The sequence below is a fragment of the Populus trichocarpa genome, chromosome 9, assembly GCF_000002775.5.
Source record: "Populus trichocarpa isolate Nisqually-1 chromosome 9, P.trichocarpa_v4.1, whole genome shotgun sequence".
NCBI classification, from domain to species: Eukaryota; Viridiplantae; Streptophyta; class Magnoliopsida; order Malpighiales; family Salicaceae; genus Populus; species Populus trichocarpa.
Genome location: NC_037293.2, coordinates 2280866 through 2302687, shown reverse-complemented (window position 1 = coordinate 2302687; position 21822 = coordinate 2280866). Strand labels below are relative to the sequence as shown.

Below are 21822 nucleotides of genomic sequence, written 5' to 3'. Positions count from 1 at the left end.
TATCATTTTTATTTGATTATTCTATTTATTGCTCTAGTATTAGGTTTAAACTTTTAAGGTCACGCAATTCCATAGCACACTCAACAAAATAAACCTAAAAAACTCTATTAATTTATTTATACTGGCTGGCTTGCATTTGTTGCCAACATTTACCTTAAACTATTAGCAATCTCTCTCTCTCTCTCTCTCTGATATAAATACATTGTTTTAAATCTTTACTATTCTTATAAAAAAATTATGATTTTTTTAAAAAAGTTTGAGTTTTTATAATAAATATAAATATGAACTTCGTATTTTATAACTATCAATATTTTGTAATTATCAATAAAAAATACCACATATAATTGAATAATTCAGTTGTGAAGGGCTAATTAACCTAGAAAGGAAAAGAACAAGATCAGAAGAAATCCAAAGGGCATAAAGTAGAGTTTTTTAAATCTGTAAAAACATCATTTAAGAACCCCTGCACAGCAATTCCGAGAGACGAAGGGAGTTTTAAATGGTGATTAGTGGTTGCAATCTGGGAAGAAAGAAAAGGGATTAGTTCAAACAACTGAGATAATTTGAGTTGAAGAACACAAATACATAAATATAATCTAAACTCACAAAAACTGCATGAAGGAAAAATCGAATGTCTTTCAGTTGAAAACACTAAACTCAAGAATCATATTCCCGCTATTGGGTCGGAGGTTAGGATATATTACTACATAATCCTGACAGCTTGTCCCAAAAGCCTACATCTTTCTTGTTTCTCTTATTTTTCTGTTTTTTTTCCCTTCAAAATCCCAACCACAGCTCACATCCTTTTCTCACAAGATATTATGGCACTCCGGCCAATCACATACGGGGAGTTCAAAAGATAAACCAAAATCAAAGGAGAAACTGGAATTCCTACTATACATTATACAATTTTGCCAAACTCGCTACCATTTGATTCGGTGTGGTTGCGAATACCATTGTCGTTCCCATCAGATGGTTCCCTGCTACTGCGCTTGCACCAACACAAAAACTGAGGAATCGGCCCATCATCCCCAATAACCCAGGTATGATTTGCGACAGCGTCCAGTGTCATCCTCTGAGCTGGGTCTTAACAGGACAATTTTCAAGTCAAAACAGGATATACGAGGGATAAATATAAAAGGAAACGTGTTTACCCAGTAGGGGAACTTGCAAAGCCTATGCCCTAGCTGGAAAGGCCAAATGTTGACAACAAATAGATTTTACTCACCTTTGCAAAGAAGTCCCTCGAGTAATTCCTTCAGCTGCGAGTTCAATTCATCAGGGAGCACCAAGGGGTTGTTGACAATCTGGGAAAGAGGAAAACACAAAATCACTTGTTTAGAAATTTGTAAAGCACGAGGCTTAAATAAGCCGAGAAGATAAAATGGAAATTTAAGTTCGTTTGCTTGCCTTGTCATATGTATCCTGGAGTGTTTCTCCGAGAAATGGGTATTGCCCGAGTATCATACAGTACAAAGTCACTCCCACTGCCCACGTGTCTGCAGCTTTGCCATGGTAAGTTAGACCTGTTCGATCAGAAGGCAAATCCAGGCACAGATGTAAGCTGATCTCATGTCCTGTTAGCTTAAGCATTACAGATTTCTCAGCTTAACAAAACACCTACCGAGACAGCACTCAGGCGCTGTGAAAACAGGAGTCCCAGGAGATCTACGAAGTTCATCGTTATCATCCTACCAAACCAAATAAGGCAGTTATAAAAAACAAAAGTACTTCTAATATGGAGAAAAAGAGTGTAAAGTGGTGTCATATCACAATATCCATTTCTTGCCAGCACATAGCAAGCAATAATTTTACTATTCTAAGGTGCTGGACCAGAAAATATGCACACATCATATAGTACTAACGCTTTCTGCATGACCACAAATGATTGTGAAGAGCCAAGGTCAACAATAGCGATGCATGTAATCTAATTCGTGTGCCAGTAGCTATTACAGGTTAAATATTAAAAAATCCCGATAAGTTGTAAATTTAACAACTCTTCCATTTTAGATACAAATAAAATCTCATACTTGATTTCTATAAAGTACTCAAATGATCTTAGCTTATACAGAGCTGCTGAAAGATAATCGACATCTTTACAAGTTGAACTTCAAGGAGTACCCCAGCAAGGTAGAAGAGGAAAAGGGAGGATTCGAACAAGCAGATGCAAGCGCAAAATTCTGACTGTTCAGGATAGAAATGATATTTGCAAGTACAACATTCATCAAGGCCAGCATTGTACAATTTAAACCTTTCCTTTATAAACTTTCAGTACCAAAAAACATATCCCCCATGGAATAACTCATATCTACCACCACAACAAAAAAAGAGACGGAACATCTTACAGTCTACTTTAAAATCATAGAATTTTGTCACTAGCTCTTCTTCCATAAAAGAAACTAACTGGAACTAAACCTGTGTTGAAGCAATTTCATTACCTCAACTACCTGGCTGACGCTGAAATCTCCTATCTTCACTGTACCAGAGCGAGTAACCAACAAATTGTCAGGTTTGATATCCCCATGCACTATATTCTGTTTAACACAAGAAGAAAAGTTCACTATAGAAGAGATATTTGTATATTGAAAGGAAATGCACACACAGCATCCATAAAACATCTTGATAAAATCAAAGAGAATACAAAGCTAATTCACATTAATTCCATAGAATCCCATTCATGTAACAAAAACTACAATGTTAATTCACATAACTTCCATAGAATCCCATTCATGTAACAAAGTTCAAGAAATCAATGCAAGGATAAATACTGTCTGCTTGGACTTTCCTCTTGTTTGTCAGTTATCTTTTCTTTTTTGGGGAAAGCTCATATTTAATTACATCAGAGTTCTGGTGGAGTGAAAACTACTAATATTGTGAATGCTAAAATCAAAAGGAGATCAAAACTAGATCTAGTATCCCAATTAGAATGCGATTAAAATAACAAGAACAAGCAAAACCAATGGTCAAAGATTTGCTTTGGCTAAAATTACCTATTGAAGTCACCATCTTCTAACTATTAGTACTGAGCAAGTCAGACTATATATACAGAGAAGATAACAAGCAGTAGTTTGAAGTTTCAAAAAGATATTCAAAACGATCTGGATTAATATCAACTATCAAATGTGAATGTAATAATTAGTCATAATCATCAAGACTAGCAGGCAGTAAATTTTCTTTTCTTCTTGTGATGAGTAAGACAATGGCAAACATTTTTAGAGACCAAATGTTTAAATAACAAGCTTGCAGTACCAGCAACCACATTGTCATTCTAACATTCAAACATGCAAGGAAAGGAAGTTACAGAAATACCAGTGAGCTTTAAACCATTATTTTCAAATCTACTAGGCCAATTACTGTTAGTCTAATAGTGCTACATGAAAAATAATGATAATATGTCTGAGTGCACACAAGTCAGTTTGGTAATGGATAACTTGATAAGAAATACTGAAAGTGGAAGATCAAAACACAAAAATGATTCTTATAGCAATAGACAAAGAAAATAAAATAGATGAGAGAATAATCAGTTGAACATACTAACAAAACAATATCCAAGAAATTGAGCTATCAAGAACATACATGAGCATGAAGATACATCAGCCCAGATACAATATCCCGCAAATACTTTCTAGCAGTATCTTCACCAATTCCACCAGGAGGACCGGATCCTTCCCACACCCATTTTCCATCCACATATTCCAGAACTGAGAAAAGAAAAGACATTTCCAGTCAATTAAGAAGCTGTCCATCCTACTTAATAAATATGTATTCAACACAAAATCACAATCACGAGATTGAGCACACTCAAATTGAAACAATAAGGAAAAAGAATGTGGTTACGAAATACCCATGTAGAAGTGATCTGTATTTGGGTCATCAATCACCTCAATGAGATTGACAATATTAGGATGGTCCAACATTTTCATGATTTGAACCTGCAAGGGAAAAAGAAATAACAACTTGTGTTACTTCATCCAACAGTACTTCATGGCAAATAGCTAAACAGATCAATTAATACTACAAACATGCAAAGGGCCAATCAAGTATAATGAGCACCAGGTTATTACAAAATACAAATGGAATGTTCACTCAAATGGCTACATCTGGTTCCATTAGTCTTTTGTAAGCTGTTGTGATGCTAGATCATTTTTCATCACTTCAACTCATCATCTTTTGTCCACCACCCTCCCCCCTCTTAATACTTCAATTTGATTACTCTTCCTCACCAGGGCATCATAGATCAACATAGGAATAGACAAACCATCTAGAATAACTCTCCTCAATCGGGTATCACCTGCACCTTCTCATAAATGTACTCATTTCTTACTCAATCCTTGTGCTTCCACGCATACATCATAACATCTCAAACTATACTCATTTTATGAACATTTTGATATTCACTTCCACCAATCACTTTCCTTCATCCAAGTTTTGAATTTTGTCAATTGCAACACTCTGATACAATTTCGATAAGAACCACCCTGATTACAAATAACATTTGATTCAATGAATGGCTCCCATAAGTAGTCACACTACAGCACCTTGACCAATAGCAATCCCCCTTGGTAGAACAATCATCATTTGATCTATATCAAAGAAAAAAAGAACAAGGAAAACATATAGAAAAGGGACAAATTACTAGAATCCACTGGACTAAACCCTTGAACTCGCATGAAACTTTGTGTTTTTGCGATCCACAAGAACAAACAATTATGCAAAATCATAATAATCAAATTCATTCATCAAATGGCTTCTTGAAAAAACATTGTGTAAATGTGATTATTTAGGCAAAAAAACCCTAAAAGTAGGAAATATATTAACACCCGTAATCAATAATAACTGCTTAATATGAAATAAGATAATTTTCTGAAGATAAAAATGCTGAATAACAATTTACAATATTGAAAGAAATTAAGAAAATGAGTTCATAACACATCTTCTTCTTACACTCATCACCAACTCTATATCCAAAATTGCTGAAATTACAATGTATGTACTCTGTTGATGTTTTGGTAGTCTATAACTAGAGAATTCTAGAGTGTTCTTCCATAACTCCAATTTTTTGTTGGTCCTAGTTCTAGTTTCATACTTCAAAAGTATATGATTTGCAAATAGCACACACCATTCAATATCATCTTGATACAACTTTTCAGTTCATTCACAAACAGGGCAAAAATACATTTGGACTCAAGGCTGCGCCTTGGTCCTAGTTGACTGTAATAGGAAATTCATTTGTCACCACCAGGAAATTCTCTTCATACCTACACTTTCTCACATTTAGTACCAAGTAGAATCACTCCCCTTTTCTTCAGCACCCATTGAAGGACTTTTCTTAGTACCCTGTCAAAAACCTTCTTAAAATCAATTAGGAGCATGTGGAGGTTTCTTTTCTTTCTGTTTCTCTCCATTAAACTCCAGAGAAGAAAGATAACCTCCATAGTCAGATCTCCCAGGCACAAAACCAAACTGATTTTCCAATTAGAAGATCTATGCTCCATCTCTCCTCATAGGTACATCAACTGATAAATAAGCTAACTGCCTCAATAGTACATGAAACTTAAGTATCACTCTTGAACTCGTATAGCAAAACAAAGGACCTTTTCTAATCATCCAGTACCTTCTTTGATATTCCGTCAACAGCTTTATCAAGCACATGACTTCCACAACTATTCATCGCAAAACTTCAATGGCGATTTTGTTAAGCCTGCAAGATTTTTGAATCTTAATTCCTTCAGAATCTCAATACGTCTGAAACCCAAATCCCATGTGTATACTTAAGGTATATACACTTTAAAGAACCTTATGCAAGCTATTGTAGACATTACAATAACCACACCACTGTAAATACAGTATGGGTCTGATAAGTAAGGTGATGCAACCCCGCTAACCAATGAGCTTAAAAATAATAATTTTGTTAGGATAAAGCTAGAGCATTTTCCCAAAGGTTCAGATGTTGGTATTGCAAATTGTGAAAGCACTCGAGACCACAAAGCAAGAGAGTAAGTAGAAGCAGATACCTCACGAAGAACATCAGTCATTGCAGTCTCTGAAGGAGCAACCCGCAGCTTCAACAAATGAGACTTATGAAAGGCCTGCAATTGATGAAAAAAATTGCACATGTTTACAAGAAATAAGAAGAGTTGTATGCTACTTTAACTGAGAGTTAATCTCACTTTCTTACTTATAAAAAATTTTCAAAAGGGAATAGAAAAGAGAATTCTCTACAAAAAAAAAATTAAAACTAATCCATCCAAGTAAGTTTCATAAAAAAAGATGTGACTACTCTCTCTAAGTTGTTGGTACTTCTTTTGATAAATAGTTGTTCCTACTTTATCCACCACAAAAAGAAGCATTCAGATTCAGAGAGAAAACACTACCTTAATTGCACAAAGGTTTCCATCTATACTGCTTTGATATAAAACCTGTTGCAGAAACAAGGTTGATAAAAAGCTAACAGACCAATTTCTTAACCAAGACGAGCAAAAAGAATGTCTCCCCACATTATGCTTACCACTTTGCCATAGCTACCAGCACCAATCTTATACTGGCGAACATATTCATTGATCATCTTATTACCATCTTCATCCTGGAAAGCATTCAACCAAGCAATGAAACAAGAACCCCTACTCGGAAATGTAAGTTGTATGCACAAAAATAATACCCAGGAGATACAAATGGATTATAAGCAAATTCAAATGAAAAAAACGATTACCTCAGAGCGAACGAGTAGATGGGTTTCCTTGACAGGAGATTTCCTGCAAACCAATCCATTCAGTTCCCTAAGTCTTAAATTCTCTTCAGAGCGTTTGGCACGATTCGGCAACTCGGCATAATCACAATAACTAGTGCCCGTAATGTCACCATTAAAAGAACCATCATCCTCCCCACCATCATCATCAATTTCACTATCTAATAATAATTCCTGGGAGAGATGATTATTATTATTGTGGTGATGATAATTTCTCCCGCCGCTAGAAATGGGCACGGGTCTTCGCTTGGGCTTCCTAAGGAAGCCAAAACAGCTACAACAACCCATTGCTCGAGCAAACGAATAGCTCTTATGTATCATTCTCAATAGAAAAACCCTAAAATTCAGAGCCAGGAAAATAAAGAATCAAAAGGCTGGAAAAAGAAGACAGAAAAGGGAAGAGGAGATGATCGGATTTGGGATTATTCCAAAGGATGCCATTCAGCCAAATGAAAACGAAGATAGCTTAAACTAAAAATAATATTGAATAACCAACCAAACATCGTCCTGATTGTGACTCCACTACAACACCAACATAAAACAATCAAATATCAAAATGGAGTTTTCGGAGAAACCCTACTTTTGGATACCATTTTAGGGGTTTATTTGGTGAGATTTGAAGATTGTCAGAGAGAGAGATATGACACTTTATACATGAGAGAAAAATGTTTTGGCTGAAATAATGTTTTGGCTGTTGGAGACAAAAATAGGTTTTTTTTTTCAAAAAAAAAAAAAAAAATACAAGAGGAAGCGTGTCCGGAGAAGCTGTATGTGGTACTCCTACACTACTATTATTAACGTTTGGAGAAGCTGGTTTTATTTATGCAATTATTATTAAAAATCTCCTATTTTAGTGAGGAAATACCATGTATATCAATTGCGGTAATTTACTGTGGGCCGGGTTAATATTTTTTCAAAATGATGTTCATGAATTAACTTAAAATATATAAGATTGAGATAATATTATAAAAAAATAAAAAATAAAGATAAGTTTTATAATAATTTATGATAAAATTAAAAAAATAATTTCAAACCAAAAAAAGTTAAAGAAAAAAATTTAAGTCGTCAAAATTAACTTCACTAACCACAAAATGAGATTGTGATTAAAAAAATTAAAATTTAAAAAAATATAGAAAAAAAATTAAAGTTAAATCAATAAAAAAATTAGAGTCCTTCCAAATTAACTTGACTAATAATTTAATATCAAATAATAAAAGTAGAAAAAAAAACATTTAAAATAAATGTTATAACAAAAAAAAACTAGAGTTAACATGGGTTAACTCAACTATTATTACTTAGGATATAAGATATAAATAACCCCACAAAAAAAAAGCAAAACAAATAATGAAACTTAAGACCTAATTACTCAATGTCGAGTGATGAAAATAAAATAAAAATTAATTTATAAAAAATAAATTGAAAAAAAATAAATTAAATTAGACAAATATTCAAAACCAGTGATCCAAGTCATGAAATCAAAATTAATCCCTAGAAGACAGACAAAAACAAACGAGGCAAAATTCATAATCACAAAAAATTAAAAAAAACCAAAAAACTAACAATCGAAATAATGAAAACTAAATTTGGTATAAAAACTAAATAAAATAATTACGGGCTAAATTGAAAAAAAAATAAAAAAAAATAATAATCAAAATAATGATGATCAAAATTAGAATAAAAAATATTAAGGGATAAAAAAGCAAGAAAATATTAAAAAAACGACAATTAAAAAAATAAAAACCATGTTAAAATAAAAACTAAATAAAATAAAAGACCATGAAGCCCCGCTAATCACACAATTGTTTTTTATTTTAAAAATAGATTAGTAATTCATTTTAGAAATACTAATTGAACCCGTGAAAATATCATTTTATCATTACTCGGCTTGCATTAAAAAGAATAAAAATATCAATTCATTATAGTAATTCATAATAAACTAAGTCTTTTTTGCAATATTTTACTAGTTTTTAATTTTTTTTATAACATAAATCTAGCAAACATAAATTATTTTTAATTATTTTATATTGACATAACGAGTCATTTTACTACCAACTCGAATAACATAAAAATCAAAATATTACATGTTTGTTATTTTTTTTTTTAGTTTAATATGGGTGTCCGGACCAGCTTTCGCGCACCTCGACTAATCCCATGGGCCCTGAAATTAACGACCATGAAAGCGTGTTTTTAAAATTTCTACATTTTCTTCCTCCTACCGTCATTTCTATTTCTTCTTTCTTCACTCACCATTTTTTTTATTTTTTTTTAATCTCAATATCAATTGACAATTATAAACACCCTTAAACATCGATATATCATTTTATTTATTCATTTTTTTTAACTTTCAAACCAAAACCATCCACTAATTTTTTTTAACATGCAGGTGCTGTCTGAATTTGTGTTTCTAGCACAGATTTTCATGATGGTGGGTTATTATTATTATTATTATTATTAACGTGTGTCCGTATCAGCTTGCGCGCATCTCGACTAATCATACGAGCTCTGAAGTTAACGACCATGTAAGTCTCCAGTGACCATCATATTAGCAAATGTTGGTGGGTTATTAATACATAGAGATATGTTTATATTTTCATTTTTATTTTAAATGAGCATTCATATAAAATATAATTTATGGAAAATTGGTATGTATATTTGGAATTAATTCACGAGGTTAAATTAATTTTTGCATCTAAAATCTTTTCAAGGGTGTGGAAATGAAATTTGATTCATAAAAAATGTGCAATAACAAATCAGACGAGAGACTTTCTGGTATAATAAAATAATTCCATATGGATTTGACATTAAAACATCATTTAAAAAAACCTTAGCAACAAAAACCCTATTTTTTTAACAAAACTCCCCACCATCTCTTTCCTTCTCGAATTCTAGCCCTCGTCGTCTCTTTCCCTCTCCTATTCTAAACCCACCATCAAAGGGCTTTGTTATTGATTATAAGAAGAACACAAATGGTGTAGGGGCGTATTTCTTCCAAGAATCCTTTGCATATCTTCTTTCGAGGCTGTTTGGAAATGCAGATAAAATTGTGTTTTTTTAAATTTTAAAAAAAATTACTAAAAATTATTTTTTCTTATAGTTTCAAATTGTTTTAATGTACTAATCTCAAAAATAATTTTAAAAAATAAAAAAAAAATTATTTTAATATATTTTTAAACGAAAAACACTTTGAACCACAACCGCTACCACAATTACAAATAGGCTATTCATCTTCATGTCCTTGCTCTAAGTCACGTGTAAAAATGACTATAAATATATGTTTTTAAAGTGTATTGGAATATTAGATCACTTACTAGTTTATTCTATACATGTTGTTTTAAGACCCCGTTTTATTTCAAAAATATTTTAAAAAAATTAATTTTTTTATTCTTCTCTTTACTTAAAATTAATTTTTTTGGTGTTTCGATGTGCTAATGTGAAAAATAAAATTTTAAAAATAAAAATATATATTATTTTGATGTATTTCTAATCGAAAAATATTTTAAAAAACAACCGCTACTACACTTCCAAACACTCAAAAAACACTAAAAGAAACATATTAACAATAACTAAAATGGATCAGTGTTTTACTGTAGACTGAATTACTGTGAACTGTGAGTGCTTTCACTGTAAATTGCATCGTTTAGTATTGTAGAGTTAATTATTGTAGACTATGAGTTATTTCATTGTGAATTACACTGTTTGGTGGGGCATGGTGAGGCTGCAGACTCGCTCCCTTGGGTCTGCAGACCCCGCAACAAAGAATAACAAATTTGTTTGGTAGGGCATAATAAGGCTGGGTCTGCAGACCCTCATAGGGGTTGAAGACCCGTGCAGTTGGGTTTGCAAAGAAGAAAAATGAAAAAAAGAATACAATAACAATAACAATTATTATTGTTGTTATTCATGTAATAATTAATAAATTTGTAGAAAATATTTTAAATATTAAAAAGAAAAAATAGATTTGATTTGTAGGGTAAAATTAAGAATTAATATTACTATTGTTATTGTTGTTGTTATCATCCAAGTTCAGGACTCCCGTGGACTTGGCTAGCAGCCAAGTCTACGTGTACCGTGGACAAGGTCGCTGCTAAGTCCAGGTGTACCATGGACTTGGCCACTGCCAAGTCCATGTTCCCCTAGATTTGGTCGTCTGTCAAGTCAACATGTCCATCGTCCAGACCCAAATGTAATGGGTCCATCTTCGAGACCCAAATGCAATGGGTCCTGCATCCATACCCACCTCTCTTGGATATGTGCAGGATCCAAGGCTGATGGATTCATCGACAGGGCCGGACCCAAGAGAGATGGGTACGGACGCCAGACCCAGGTATCTTTGATGCTGCGCCAAGATCTAATTTTATTGGGTCTGACATCATGACCCAAGGCTAAGGGGTCCTGGTGACTGGACCTAGAGCTAATAGATTTTGCAGCAGGATTCAATTCTCTTGGGTCTGAGGCAGAACCTATTAGCCTAAACCATGTGCATGTGTTTTACAGCCCCAGGAGCATGTGGTCTACATCCTCATACGCCTGGGTCTCTTCTGACTCATCAGACCCAATAACACTTCAAAAATGGTTGAGTCTGCCTGCCCTACCAGACCACCAATCTTGGGTCTGACTAGGCAGCTAAACCCAATATCATTGTATTGTAAATATTAAAAATATTATTATTTGTATAAGAAATATTGTTATTTTTATTCTAATTAATATCGTTAATATCAAAAATATTATTATTTATCTTATAAATATTATTATTATTATTATTATTATTATTATATTAATATTATTAATAAAAATATAATTTTGAAAAAAATTATTATCAATATGAAAAAAATAGAATTGATTTGAAAGGTAAAATAAAAAATTATTATTATTATTATTATTATTATTATTATTATTATTATTATTATTATTATTATCATCATTAATAAATTTGAAAAAAATATTATTGAGATTGAAAAAAATCCATACATTTGATTTCAAGAGATTAAAAATTATAAGAACTTGGTCAAGGAAGTTTAATACTATAATTAATATTATAAATATTATTGTTATTGTTATTATTATCATTAATAGATTTTTTTAAAAAAACTATTATTCATATCTAAGAAAAACCATAATTGTTTTTAAAGATTAAAAAATATAAAATTTTGAGTGCACAAGTTAAATATTATTATTAATATTATAGATATTATTGTTGAGTCAGGCGTTGCAGCCAGACTCCATCGAGTCCAGGTACCTTAGACCTGGCCGGCGTGGCCGCTGCCAAGTCCATGTTCCGCTGGACTTGGTCGCCTGCCACGTCCACATGTCCCGTGGACTTGGAAACCTGCCAAGTTTAGTTGTCCCATCACCCGTGGACTTAGATGCTGCCAAGTCGTGGTCCCGTGGAGGTGGCTGCCTGTCAAGTCCATGTGTTCTTTAGCTACCAGGTCCATGTATCCCTTGGACTTGCCCGGCTTCAAAGTGCAGGTGCCTTGGACTAGGCTACCTGCCAAGTCCAATTACCTTGGACTTGACCACTGCCATGTCCAAGAGTAGTGGTTCTGGCATGCGTGTTGAACCACCGCTACCTTGAACTTGGCCCACTCAAAAAAACATATATGTAATTTGAAGGTTAAAATCAATTATTATTATTATTATTTTTATAATTATTAAAATTATTAATATAATAATTAATAAATTTAAAAGAAATATTATTGATAATTTCATTTGAAAGGTAAAATTAAAAATTATTATTATTATTATTAGTAAATTAAAAAAACTATTATTACTATGAAATAAAAACCATAAAAATATTTTTTTAAAATATTAAAAAATATAAGAACTTGGACAGACAAATTAAATATTATTATTAATATGATCAATATTATTATTTGTATTATAATGTTATTATAGTTAATATTGTTACTATAATAATTAATAAATTTGAATGGGTCTTGCCGCAAGACCTACTAGCCCTGGATCGAGAAGCGGGACAAATTAGACATGGGTCTGGATTGCGGACCCAAAAGAACTGGATCTTGCCGCAGGACCCATTAGAGTTGGGTCTTGCAATGGACCCATTCGCCATGGGTATTAATGGGTCCAGCACACGACCTAATTTTCTTGGGTTCGGACACCGTACCCAATTTTTCTTTGTCATGACCCAAGACTAATGGATCTATCGTCAGGACCCATTCTCCTGAGTCTGACGTTAGGTCCCAAGGCTAATGCGTCTTGGCATTTAGATCTAATGTTGATGGGTCCTGTAATAGGACCCAATTTTCTTGGGTATGCGACATAACCTAATTTTCTTGGGTATTAAATTTTAATGTATTTTTTATATAAATAAAAGATGAACCCGCGACGTAGCACAGACCACCTAAGAACCATGGTATTGTGGTGATAACATCCTTTTTAATACTTAAAAAAAAAATCCTTCTTGATTTTGGGTTTAGATATACTTTCTGCGATCCTGTAAAGAAGTAAAAAATAGATGATTTTTTAAAAAACAATACTGAATATAAATTGGAAGCTTTCTTTTTGTAATAGCTAGGTCATGACATTTGTATATCATAGAAATCTAGGCCAGTAGAAACAATATTAACCTAAAAGTATTAAATTAATATGTTTGTTTGGATGAGAGGTAACTTGTATTTTTTTTTTTGGTAAAAAGTATTTTTTTAGCTTTTAGAGGTATAATTTGTGCTTAAAAAATGTTGTACCTTTGAAAAAAACCATTACATCTCCAAGCCAAACACACGTGTGTTATAGATAATACAATGTAAGGTGTTTTTACAATATTAGTAAAAATAATATTAGTGTGTTATATATATTTTTTCAATTATTATTTACATCTCCATGTCAAAGCTATAAAAAAAGAGTAAAAAAAAACATTAATTTAATACTTTTAGGTTCAAAATAATTTGAAAAAAAGTAGAGCATAAAGCTTAATTGAGCCTGGTCAACCTTCATGATCTACTTGATTACAATAGCATTTAGTAGTTTAGCCAATAACAGAAGATGAGTGTGTCACACGATAGCATTTGATTAAAATACAGGAGTTAAATTATTAACAAGAATGAGTCAAGAAAAAAATGGGTTGGTAATATATTATCCAAGTTATGATTAATATTTATATAATTGTGTCAAATTTATTTTATATCATGATATCTCTTGAATTATTAAAACTAAGAATTGTTGTATCTTTATGAATTATTAATATTGTCAAAAATATGTTGGTATTTGGTAATATGATTTTTCTTGGTTTGATATTTATCTTATTTAAGTTTGATTCGAGTAAAATATTAGAATTTTTATTAGAATATTCCTATAATATTCTTCCTCAACATTCCAATGAAAATATTAATTTGATCAATTTTTTTGTTAACAAATATATAATTTCATTTGTTTAATAAATAATTAATATGATGTAAGTCTATTTACATATTCTTTAAAATGTTTATATTCCATGTTATTTTAAATAAATAAAAGGGTTCTTGTAACAAAAATAAATGATTTCTGAATCAAGAGCAAGATAGTTAAAATTGCTAATTCATTTTATTTCTACATGTATTCTAAATAGTTAATTGGATTCAATTACGGGGTTTAATATTTTATTTAAGATATCAAAATTATAATAGGTTATTAATTAAATTTAATTTCATGTGTGATATAGTTCTAAATAGAAAAAACGAGTTTTTTTTTAGTAATTTTCCTTTATTTTTTTAATTTTATGTTGTTCATATTGTTTTTTATATTTTTGTATGGTGAGGTGATATCTATTGAATTATTAGGACTAAAAACTATTGTATCTTTATGAATTATTAACATTGTCAAAATTATGTTAGTTATTAACTAGTACGAGATGACATGTCCCCGCGCTGCCGCGGGCTTATAAAACAAATGCACTTGATAGTGTTATAATTGTGAACCAACGCTAGATAAGTAATAGAAATTAAAGGTATGATGAAGTAAATATTTCATGATAAAAAAAAAATTGTGTTGGTGATAAAAAACTTAGAGACTGAACAAAATAATTTGTAGCAATCTACAGTGTTTTGTTAGGAAAGATACAATGCTTTCGCCACATGATTTAACTTTTCAGTTAATAAAAAGAAAAAAAAATATCAAAGCTAAATTCTTTACCAACTTAATATTAAAAAAAAACCAACAAAGATAATTTTGGAAGGAAAAAAACCCATGAGAAAAAACGTTGTAGCAATTGACAATGTTTTGTGAGGAAAACTATAGCGCTTTTCCCAATAAAATAAAATAAAAAACCATTTAGAGAAATATTGTAGCAATCCACAGTGTTTTGTGAGAAAAACTACAACGCTTTCCTCATATGATTTAGCTTTATTGTAATTATAATTCTTAATCAACTCAATATTAAAAAAAAAATCGACAGAAATAATTTTGGAAAAAATCATAAAAAAATCACATGGGAAAACACTGCAACAATTCACAGTGTTTTAAATAAAAAAATTACAAAGCTAAATTCTTAATCAGCTCAATATTAAATAAAAAAATCGACAGAGACAATTTTAGAAAAAAAAATAACAAAACAAACACCAAAAAAAGAAAAAAAAATCATGTCGGAAACACTGTAGCAATTCACAGTGTTTTGTGATGAAAGCTACAGTGCTTCCCCACATAATTTAGCTTTATTTGTATGACTTGTAATTGTAATTCACAAATAACTCAATATTAAAAAAATAAAATTGAAAAAGATAATTTGAAAAAAATTATAACAAAAAAAAACCATGCGGAGAGACACTGTAGCAATCCACAATGTTTTATGAGCAAAGCGGCAATGCTTTCCCCACATGATTAAGCTTTATTACAAAGTTAAATTCTAACCAACTCAATATTAAAAAAAAAAAATCGACGAAGATAATTTTGGGAAAAAATATCACAAAAAAAGAAAACATAAAAGAAACTGGAAAAAAACCATGTGAGGAAAAACTGTATCAATCCATAGTGTTTTGTAAGGAAAAACTTGTATTTACTTGTAATTGCAATTCTTAAGCAGCTTAATATTTAAAAAATAAAATTGACAAAGATCATTTTAGGGAAAAACATAACAAAAACAGAAAAAAACCATGTGGGAAAAAACACTGTAGCAATCGACAGTAATGTTTTAGGAAAGTTACAGTGCTTTCCTCACATATTGTAACTGTAATTTTTAACCAGCTCAATATTAAAAAATAAAATAAAAAAAGATAATTTCAGAGAAAATCATAAAAAAACCATGCGGAGAAACACTGTAGCAACCAACAATGTTTTAAAGAAAAAAAAATTACAAAAAACAATTCTCAATCAGCTCAATATTAAAAAAAAACCGATAAATATAATTTTGAAAAATAAAGAAATAAAATAGAAAAATTATGTGGAAAAACATCGCAGCAATCCACAGTATTTTAAAGAAAAAAATTACAAAGCAAAAATTTTAACCAGATCAATATTTAAAAAGTAAAATCAACAAAAATAATTTTGAAAAAAAATAGAAAAGTTGAAAAAAAAAATTTGAAAAAAAAAACAAAAAAAAAGAAATAAAAAAAAAGTTAGCTAAAAAAAAGAAAGAAGGGGAAATCACTGTAGATTACTGTTGTAATTCACAGTGATTTAGGTGTGAGGAATAATGATTTCCCTGCAGCATTTAAAGTATTGTATAATATTTGCGTTGGTTTGGTATTTATTTTGACGAGCCTAAAAATGGCAAAACTGAAAGACACGGGCAGTTTGGGCCTACAACATTGTGTGGGCTCGTAAACTGCAAAATTGGGCCATGAAAGAAATAGTTACAACACTGAAAAAATAAAATAAAGAAATGAAAAAGCAAAAAACAAGAGGTGGCGGCGCTGGTCCAGTCCACTCTTTAGCGCCATAGAAAAGGAAAACAAGTGTTCCCAAATTTTACAAGTCTCTCTCTCTGTATCTCTAAGAAAATAAAAGGGAGCCGCCGTGTTTGCACAAGGATGGCCGCCGTCGGCGTTCTTGCTTTACAGGGTTCTTTCAACGAACACATTGCAGGCACTTTTTTCTTACATAAACCTAGTTTTGTATCTGTTTTTTGATGTTTGTTTAGTTACTCGAAAACAAGTTCGTGTGTTTTGACAGCGCTTGCCAGATTGGGAGTTAAGGGAATGGAGATAAGGAAGCCAGAACAACTTCAAAATGTCACCTCTCTTATTATTCCGGGTGGTGAAAGCACTACTATGGCTAAACTCGCTGAGTTTCACAACCTGGTCTCTACTCGCTTTTTTTTTTCCTTTTTTTTGTTGATTTATTTATTGATTATATAAATGGGATTTGTTTTTTGTCTGATGGTCCTTTTCATTTCTTAATTGCAGTTTCCTGCTTTACGTGAGTTTGTTCAAATGGGAAAGCCTGTATGGGGGACCTGTGCAGGTCTTATCTTCTTGGCAAACAAGGCAATTGGTGGGTTTTTCTTTCTCTCCTCCTTTCCCTATATCCAGTTTGGATTTCTCTTTTTAAGTTAATGCCTTTAGGGTTTTGTTGTCAATATAAAATGATAGACGTAATTATTTTTTTGCAGGTCAGAAAACTGGAGGACAAGAACTGGTTGGTGGCCTAGATTGCACTGTTCATAGAAATTATTTCGGCAGTCAGGTATGTGTGCTTTAGGGTTTCCTTCCGTTAATGGTATCCGCTGTGTAGGTGTGTATATATATATTTGTTCTTCTCAGTTCAAGAGTGGCAAAAGTTTTGAGTTGGCTTACTAAGGAAAACTTGGTGAAAAAGGCATGGAGATACAATGCATTTTAATTCAAGTTTCATCACATAATAATGGATTAAAGCCTTTCAAAGTATAAGGGTTTCTAGTTCTGAGGTGGTATGACAAGCTTCACAATCTAGAGAAATGTTGCTTTTCATCTTTGTAATATGTTTCCAGAGATTGCTCCTATTTCTGGTTCTATCCTCAATCCTCATTTTATATTATGTTATCTCCTATATGGGCACTTGCATTAATGCTACCCGATCAAATTTGTAGAGCAGAGTAGAATTAATACTCCTCTTTTCAACTGTTTTTATCGTTTTCATCAAAGCAAAATAAAACATAAATTACAAGGTCAGTTATAGGTGTAGGCGTCATATAACTTACTGCTTTCTGGCAAAAGAAATTATAACTAACTATAGGGACACATTATATAAACTTTTGAGATTAGCTTCTTCTTCTTTTTATTTTTTTTTAAATTTAACATAATAACATCCACAGATTCAAAGTTTTGAAGCGGAGCTTACAGTTCCAGAACTTGCGTGTAAGGAAGGTGGCCCTGAAACGTTCCGTGGAGTTTTCATCCGTGCTCCTGCCATCCTTGAAGTCGGGCCTGGAGTTGATGTGCTGGCTGAGTGTCCTGTTCCATCTACCAATGTATTGTATTCAAGTTCTGCTGTTCAAATCCAAGAGGTTTGTACATGTTTCATTCTTGAATGGAGATCTTGTGTGTAACACTGCCTGTCCCTTGGAGTGATATCGGCTGTTTTCTTCTCTGTTTGCTGAATATGCATGCATGCATTTTTTTTTGTTATTACAAGCCATGTGGTTCTGATTTCCATTAGAATGACAGACAACAGGAAAAAAAAACAAGATTGAGTAGAATATGGCTTTCTGCCAATATGTTTTACGTGTAAAGTGAAATTCCTCTGCCATTGTAATTAGTATTTGCAAGGGGTTTCTTTGGTTAAAATGCAATTAGTTTTTCTTGCCTTATTTTTAATGCCATCAGGAATTTCAAATTTCAGCTGGTTTTTTTTCTATCCGAACTTGACTTTGACTGTTGCCTTATTTAATTTTTATTCATGTAAAAATGCATAAAATTGTAAAAATCAAAATTTTACCACACACTCACCAGTATAAAGTATATTGCTATACATTTTCTACGTGCATTTGTAGGTGTCTGATGAATACATTCTTTTGTCTTCAATTTCCCATGTGCTTTTCTTAGGTCTGTCTGATAATTGTTAAAAGCATTCAACAGAGGGTCTGCTATTTCATGTTTGATAAGATGATATGATCTTTAAGATTTTCAACAAAGACTTTGGATAAATATGAGACTGCAATTAGTTGCTTCGTAAAATAATCCAATTATATGAATCTCATCAGGCTATTACTGATATTGTCCCCTTGAAGTATGTTTGGGCAGAAACGCAATGTAGTTGACCTGCTCTTCAGCATTTTTTATGTAGTGATCCTCTCAGGACTTCAATCTATGCCTCTATGTTTATTTGCACCATATTATGATGCTCTTGTTTTGGATGTGCATCTTTAACATTTTAGATTTGCCAAATTTAAATAATAAATTGCCTATTTATGAGCATTTTTAGCAGGCCTTGGCATAGATCACACATGATTGATGGAAATTTTGACTTTCTAAAAGGAATTAAAGTATATTTTCTATTTATGAGAATTTAATATTGAAAGTTACTCCATTCCTATTTCTACATAGCTCATTTTGACAATCAGTACTTGAGATGGTTCACTTAGGTTGACTTTGTATTGATACTTTGGAAGCAGTGCGAGTCAGGCTACTAGTTACTCCCATCCAAATTCCAGGGTATTTCTGCATGAATGCATCCCATCTTGGATTACATGTCAGGTTAGACTGTTGGAAGTTCAATTGTGTGGCTAGGTACCAAAGTCTGCATTGAAGAAATACCAAGTCATATAGATTCAACATTTGCTTGGCCAATAATTGACAGAACTTTTGGATTAGATGCCGTTTCTAATCTAGCATGTGGAATCCCTTTGTCCTATTTTAGCTGGGCCAATTCCTACAGTTGCAGGAATAATCTTTGAGTGTAGCAAGTCTTATGTTCTCCCTTCTAAATTATTGAAAATCACGCGTCTGGATTTGCTTTCACTGTCCAGTTTTCCTTGAGCACTACTACTCTTCGTCAGATTTTGCTGTATGTTTTATTTCAAAGCTTACACATAATACATGTTTGATATTCAGGAAAATTCCGTGCCAGAAGAGAAAGTTATTGTAGCTATAAAGCAGAGGAATTTGCTAGGGACTGCTTTTCATCCTGAACTGACAGCTGATACTAGATGGTATATTGGTTTTTCAGCCACGAGTTGTCATTGTAGTCTTATGTAAGATTCTCAGAGTGTGCTTCTTCTGCAGGCATAGCTACTTCTTGAAGATGGCAAGCGAGGCTGGAGAAGCAACCTCTGGAAGCATTGTCCCAGCTGGAGGAGTGGATCTAAGCAGCTATGATGGAAAACCACGGATTGATCTCCCTATATTTCAATAGTCTCAGTGAGATGATTATTGGAAGTTTCTTTGCATCTTTTCAGTTCTTTTGTTTTTCCTTCTGAGCCGCGCAAGAAAATAATTGCTCCTTTGCCCATTGTTATCTTATACCTGGATCATGTTAGACACGTCTAAGAGGTTAGTTTATCTCTTAGGCTTGGATTTGAACTTACAGTCAAGCATCCGCCCATGTACATATTATTATATTAAATGTTCAGCGGAAGTTTACGTTTTATTTTTGTAGAAATATGTGACATTTGAAATTCATCGTGTGTTTTATAGAAAGGCAATGTCACACCCCTGCGTACAAATCAAGATTGTTACTTTCTTAACCATCTAGATGGTGCCCAGTGGTAAGAGCCTGAGATCAAGAGGTTTGCTCCCTTTGTGGTTTCAGGTTTGAGTCCTGTGGTTGCTTATACGATGGCCACTGGAGGCTTACATGGTTGTTAATTTTAGGGCCCGTGGGATTAGTCGAGGTGCGTATAAACTGACCCGGACACTCATATTAAACTAAAAAAAATTTGTTACTTTCTTTGCCTGGCTCGAGCCACCGTCCTTTTCTCCTGGTACTTTTTCTCCTGGTATTCATATATGAAGTATAAACGCAACTTAACAGTCTGGCAGGACGTGCTTGACTTTATTTGTTTATTTAAAGGAGATCATGTTTCAACAATGCTGTTGATCGAAGCCATCGAAAAAGGGGGTCGAATTAGTTTACCTTGCCCCTACAAAGAACTTGAGATTACATGCCAGTAAATACACGAAGGTGTATAGGAAAAGACGGAGCTAGAAATTTTTTTTTTCTTATTAAATAAATATATAATTTTTTTTAAGATAAATTATTAATTTTTGTACAAGTATTAATTCAAATATACTATTCACAATATTAAAAAATAAATTTGAAAGTATATAAAATTAAAAAATAAATTTGAAAGTATATAAAATTAAAGTGAAAGTAAAAATAAATTGTGGAATATAATATAATTAATCTATAATCAAATATGAATCAATATTATAACAATCCCTTAACCAGGATAAAATAATAATCTCATGTCAACTAAAAAAAAAGTAATTAAAATTTTTTCCTCTCTCAATTCCTCTTTCCTTCACTTGATTCTTCCTTATATTAGTATTGTATAAGTTGAACTTTGTAAATTTACAAGGTTATTCTCTCACTTTTTTTTATATTTTTTTTCCTTGCATTTTTTTTTATATTTTACCCTTACTTTTCTCTCTTTCTCTCTCGCCTTTTCTTTTCTTTCTTTTCCTATTTTGCTTTTGTCCAATCGGCAACATATAAAATGAAGGAAGAACTGATTTGTTTTATTTTTTAATGGCAAATAACCATTTTACCCTTAATGAGTCGTTTTGCTTTTATTTGACGGTTTTTTTTTTGTTAGCACTACCAAACTCTGTTCATCCTAAAATTTTAACCAGATTTTATTCAATATATTTTAAGATCCCTCATAAAATTTCAGCTCAATTTGATGGTCGGATTGAAAATTACACCCAATAACGTAAAACTGGTCAAATTGTGATTTTTTATCAAATTTCTGAATTTCTCCAAAAACTCTGAAATTTTAACCCAAGCTAAAACATTATATTAGAAGGCTCTATGCAAATTTTCAGAATTTTTTGATACCTCAATTAAGAATTATAAATTTATTTTATATAAAACTAGTCAAAAAATATTGATAAAATCTTGACCTGAACTAGAACCCACCCGAGCCCTTACATGCCTCCGCCCTTGTGTATAGGTGAAAACTAATGTTTTCTTAGGGCAGTATTATAATCTTGCTGGGCACATATTGAAGA

General features: G+C 32.0%; 2 protein-coding genes across 3 annotated transcripts; one reads left to right on the top strand and one right to left on the bottom strand.

Annotated features, from left to right (window-relative positions):
- Window positions 1-592: 592 nt before the first annotated feature.
- LOC7491137 (serine/threonine-protein kinase GRIK2) lies at window positions 593-7449 on the bottom strand. Of its 2 annotated transcripts, none has more exons than XM_024608969.2 (12): window positions 7247-7449; window positions 6710-7082; window positions 6509-6583; window positions 6375-6419; window positions 6015-6089; window positions 3845-3932; window positions 3577-3701; window positions 2439-2534; window positions 1625-1691; window positions 1411-1526; window positions 1229-1307; window positions 593-1080 (listed from the first exon to the last, which is right to left on the bottom strand). In XM_024608969.2, coding segments are annotated over exons 1-12 (1320 nt in total). In that variant the 5' UTR covers window positions 7249-7449; the 3' UTR covers window positions 593-901. The 2 variants fall into 2 exon arrangements, with proteins under 2 accessions (XP_024464737.1, XP_024464736.1); XM_024608968.2 differs by having other exon boundaries at window positions 593-1086; window positions 7247-7447.
- A 9128-nt stretch (window positions 7450-16577) lies between these two features.
- LOC7491139 (probable pyridoxal 5'-phosphate synthase subunit PDX2) lies at window positions 16578-20239 on the top strand. The gene is made up of 7 exons (XM_002313479.4): window positions 16578-16759; window positions 16847-16974; window positions 17080-17167; window positions 17286-17359; window positions 17967-18158; window positions 19705-19802; window positions 19876-20239. Exons 1-7 carry the CDS (start codon window positions 16705-16707, stop codon window positions 20003-20005), a joined length of 765 nt encoding a protein of 254 aa, XP_002313515.1. The 5' UTR covers window positions 16578-16704; the 3' UTR covers window positions 20006-20239.
- Window positions 20240-21822: the final 1583 nt, after the last annotated feature.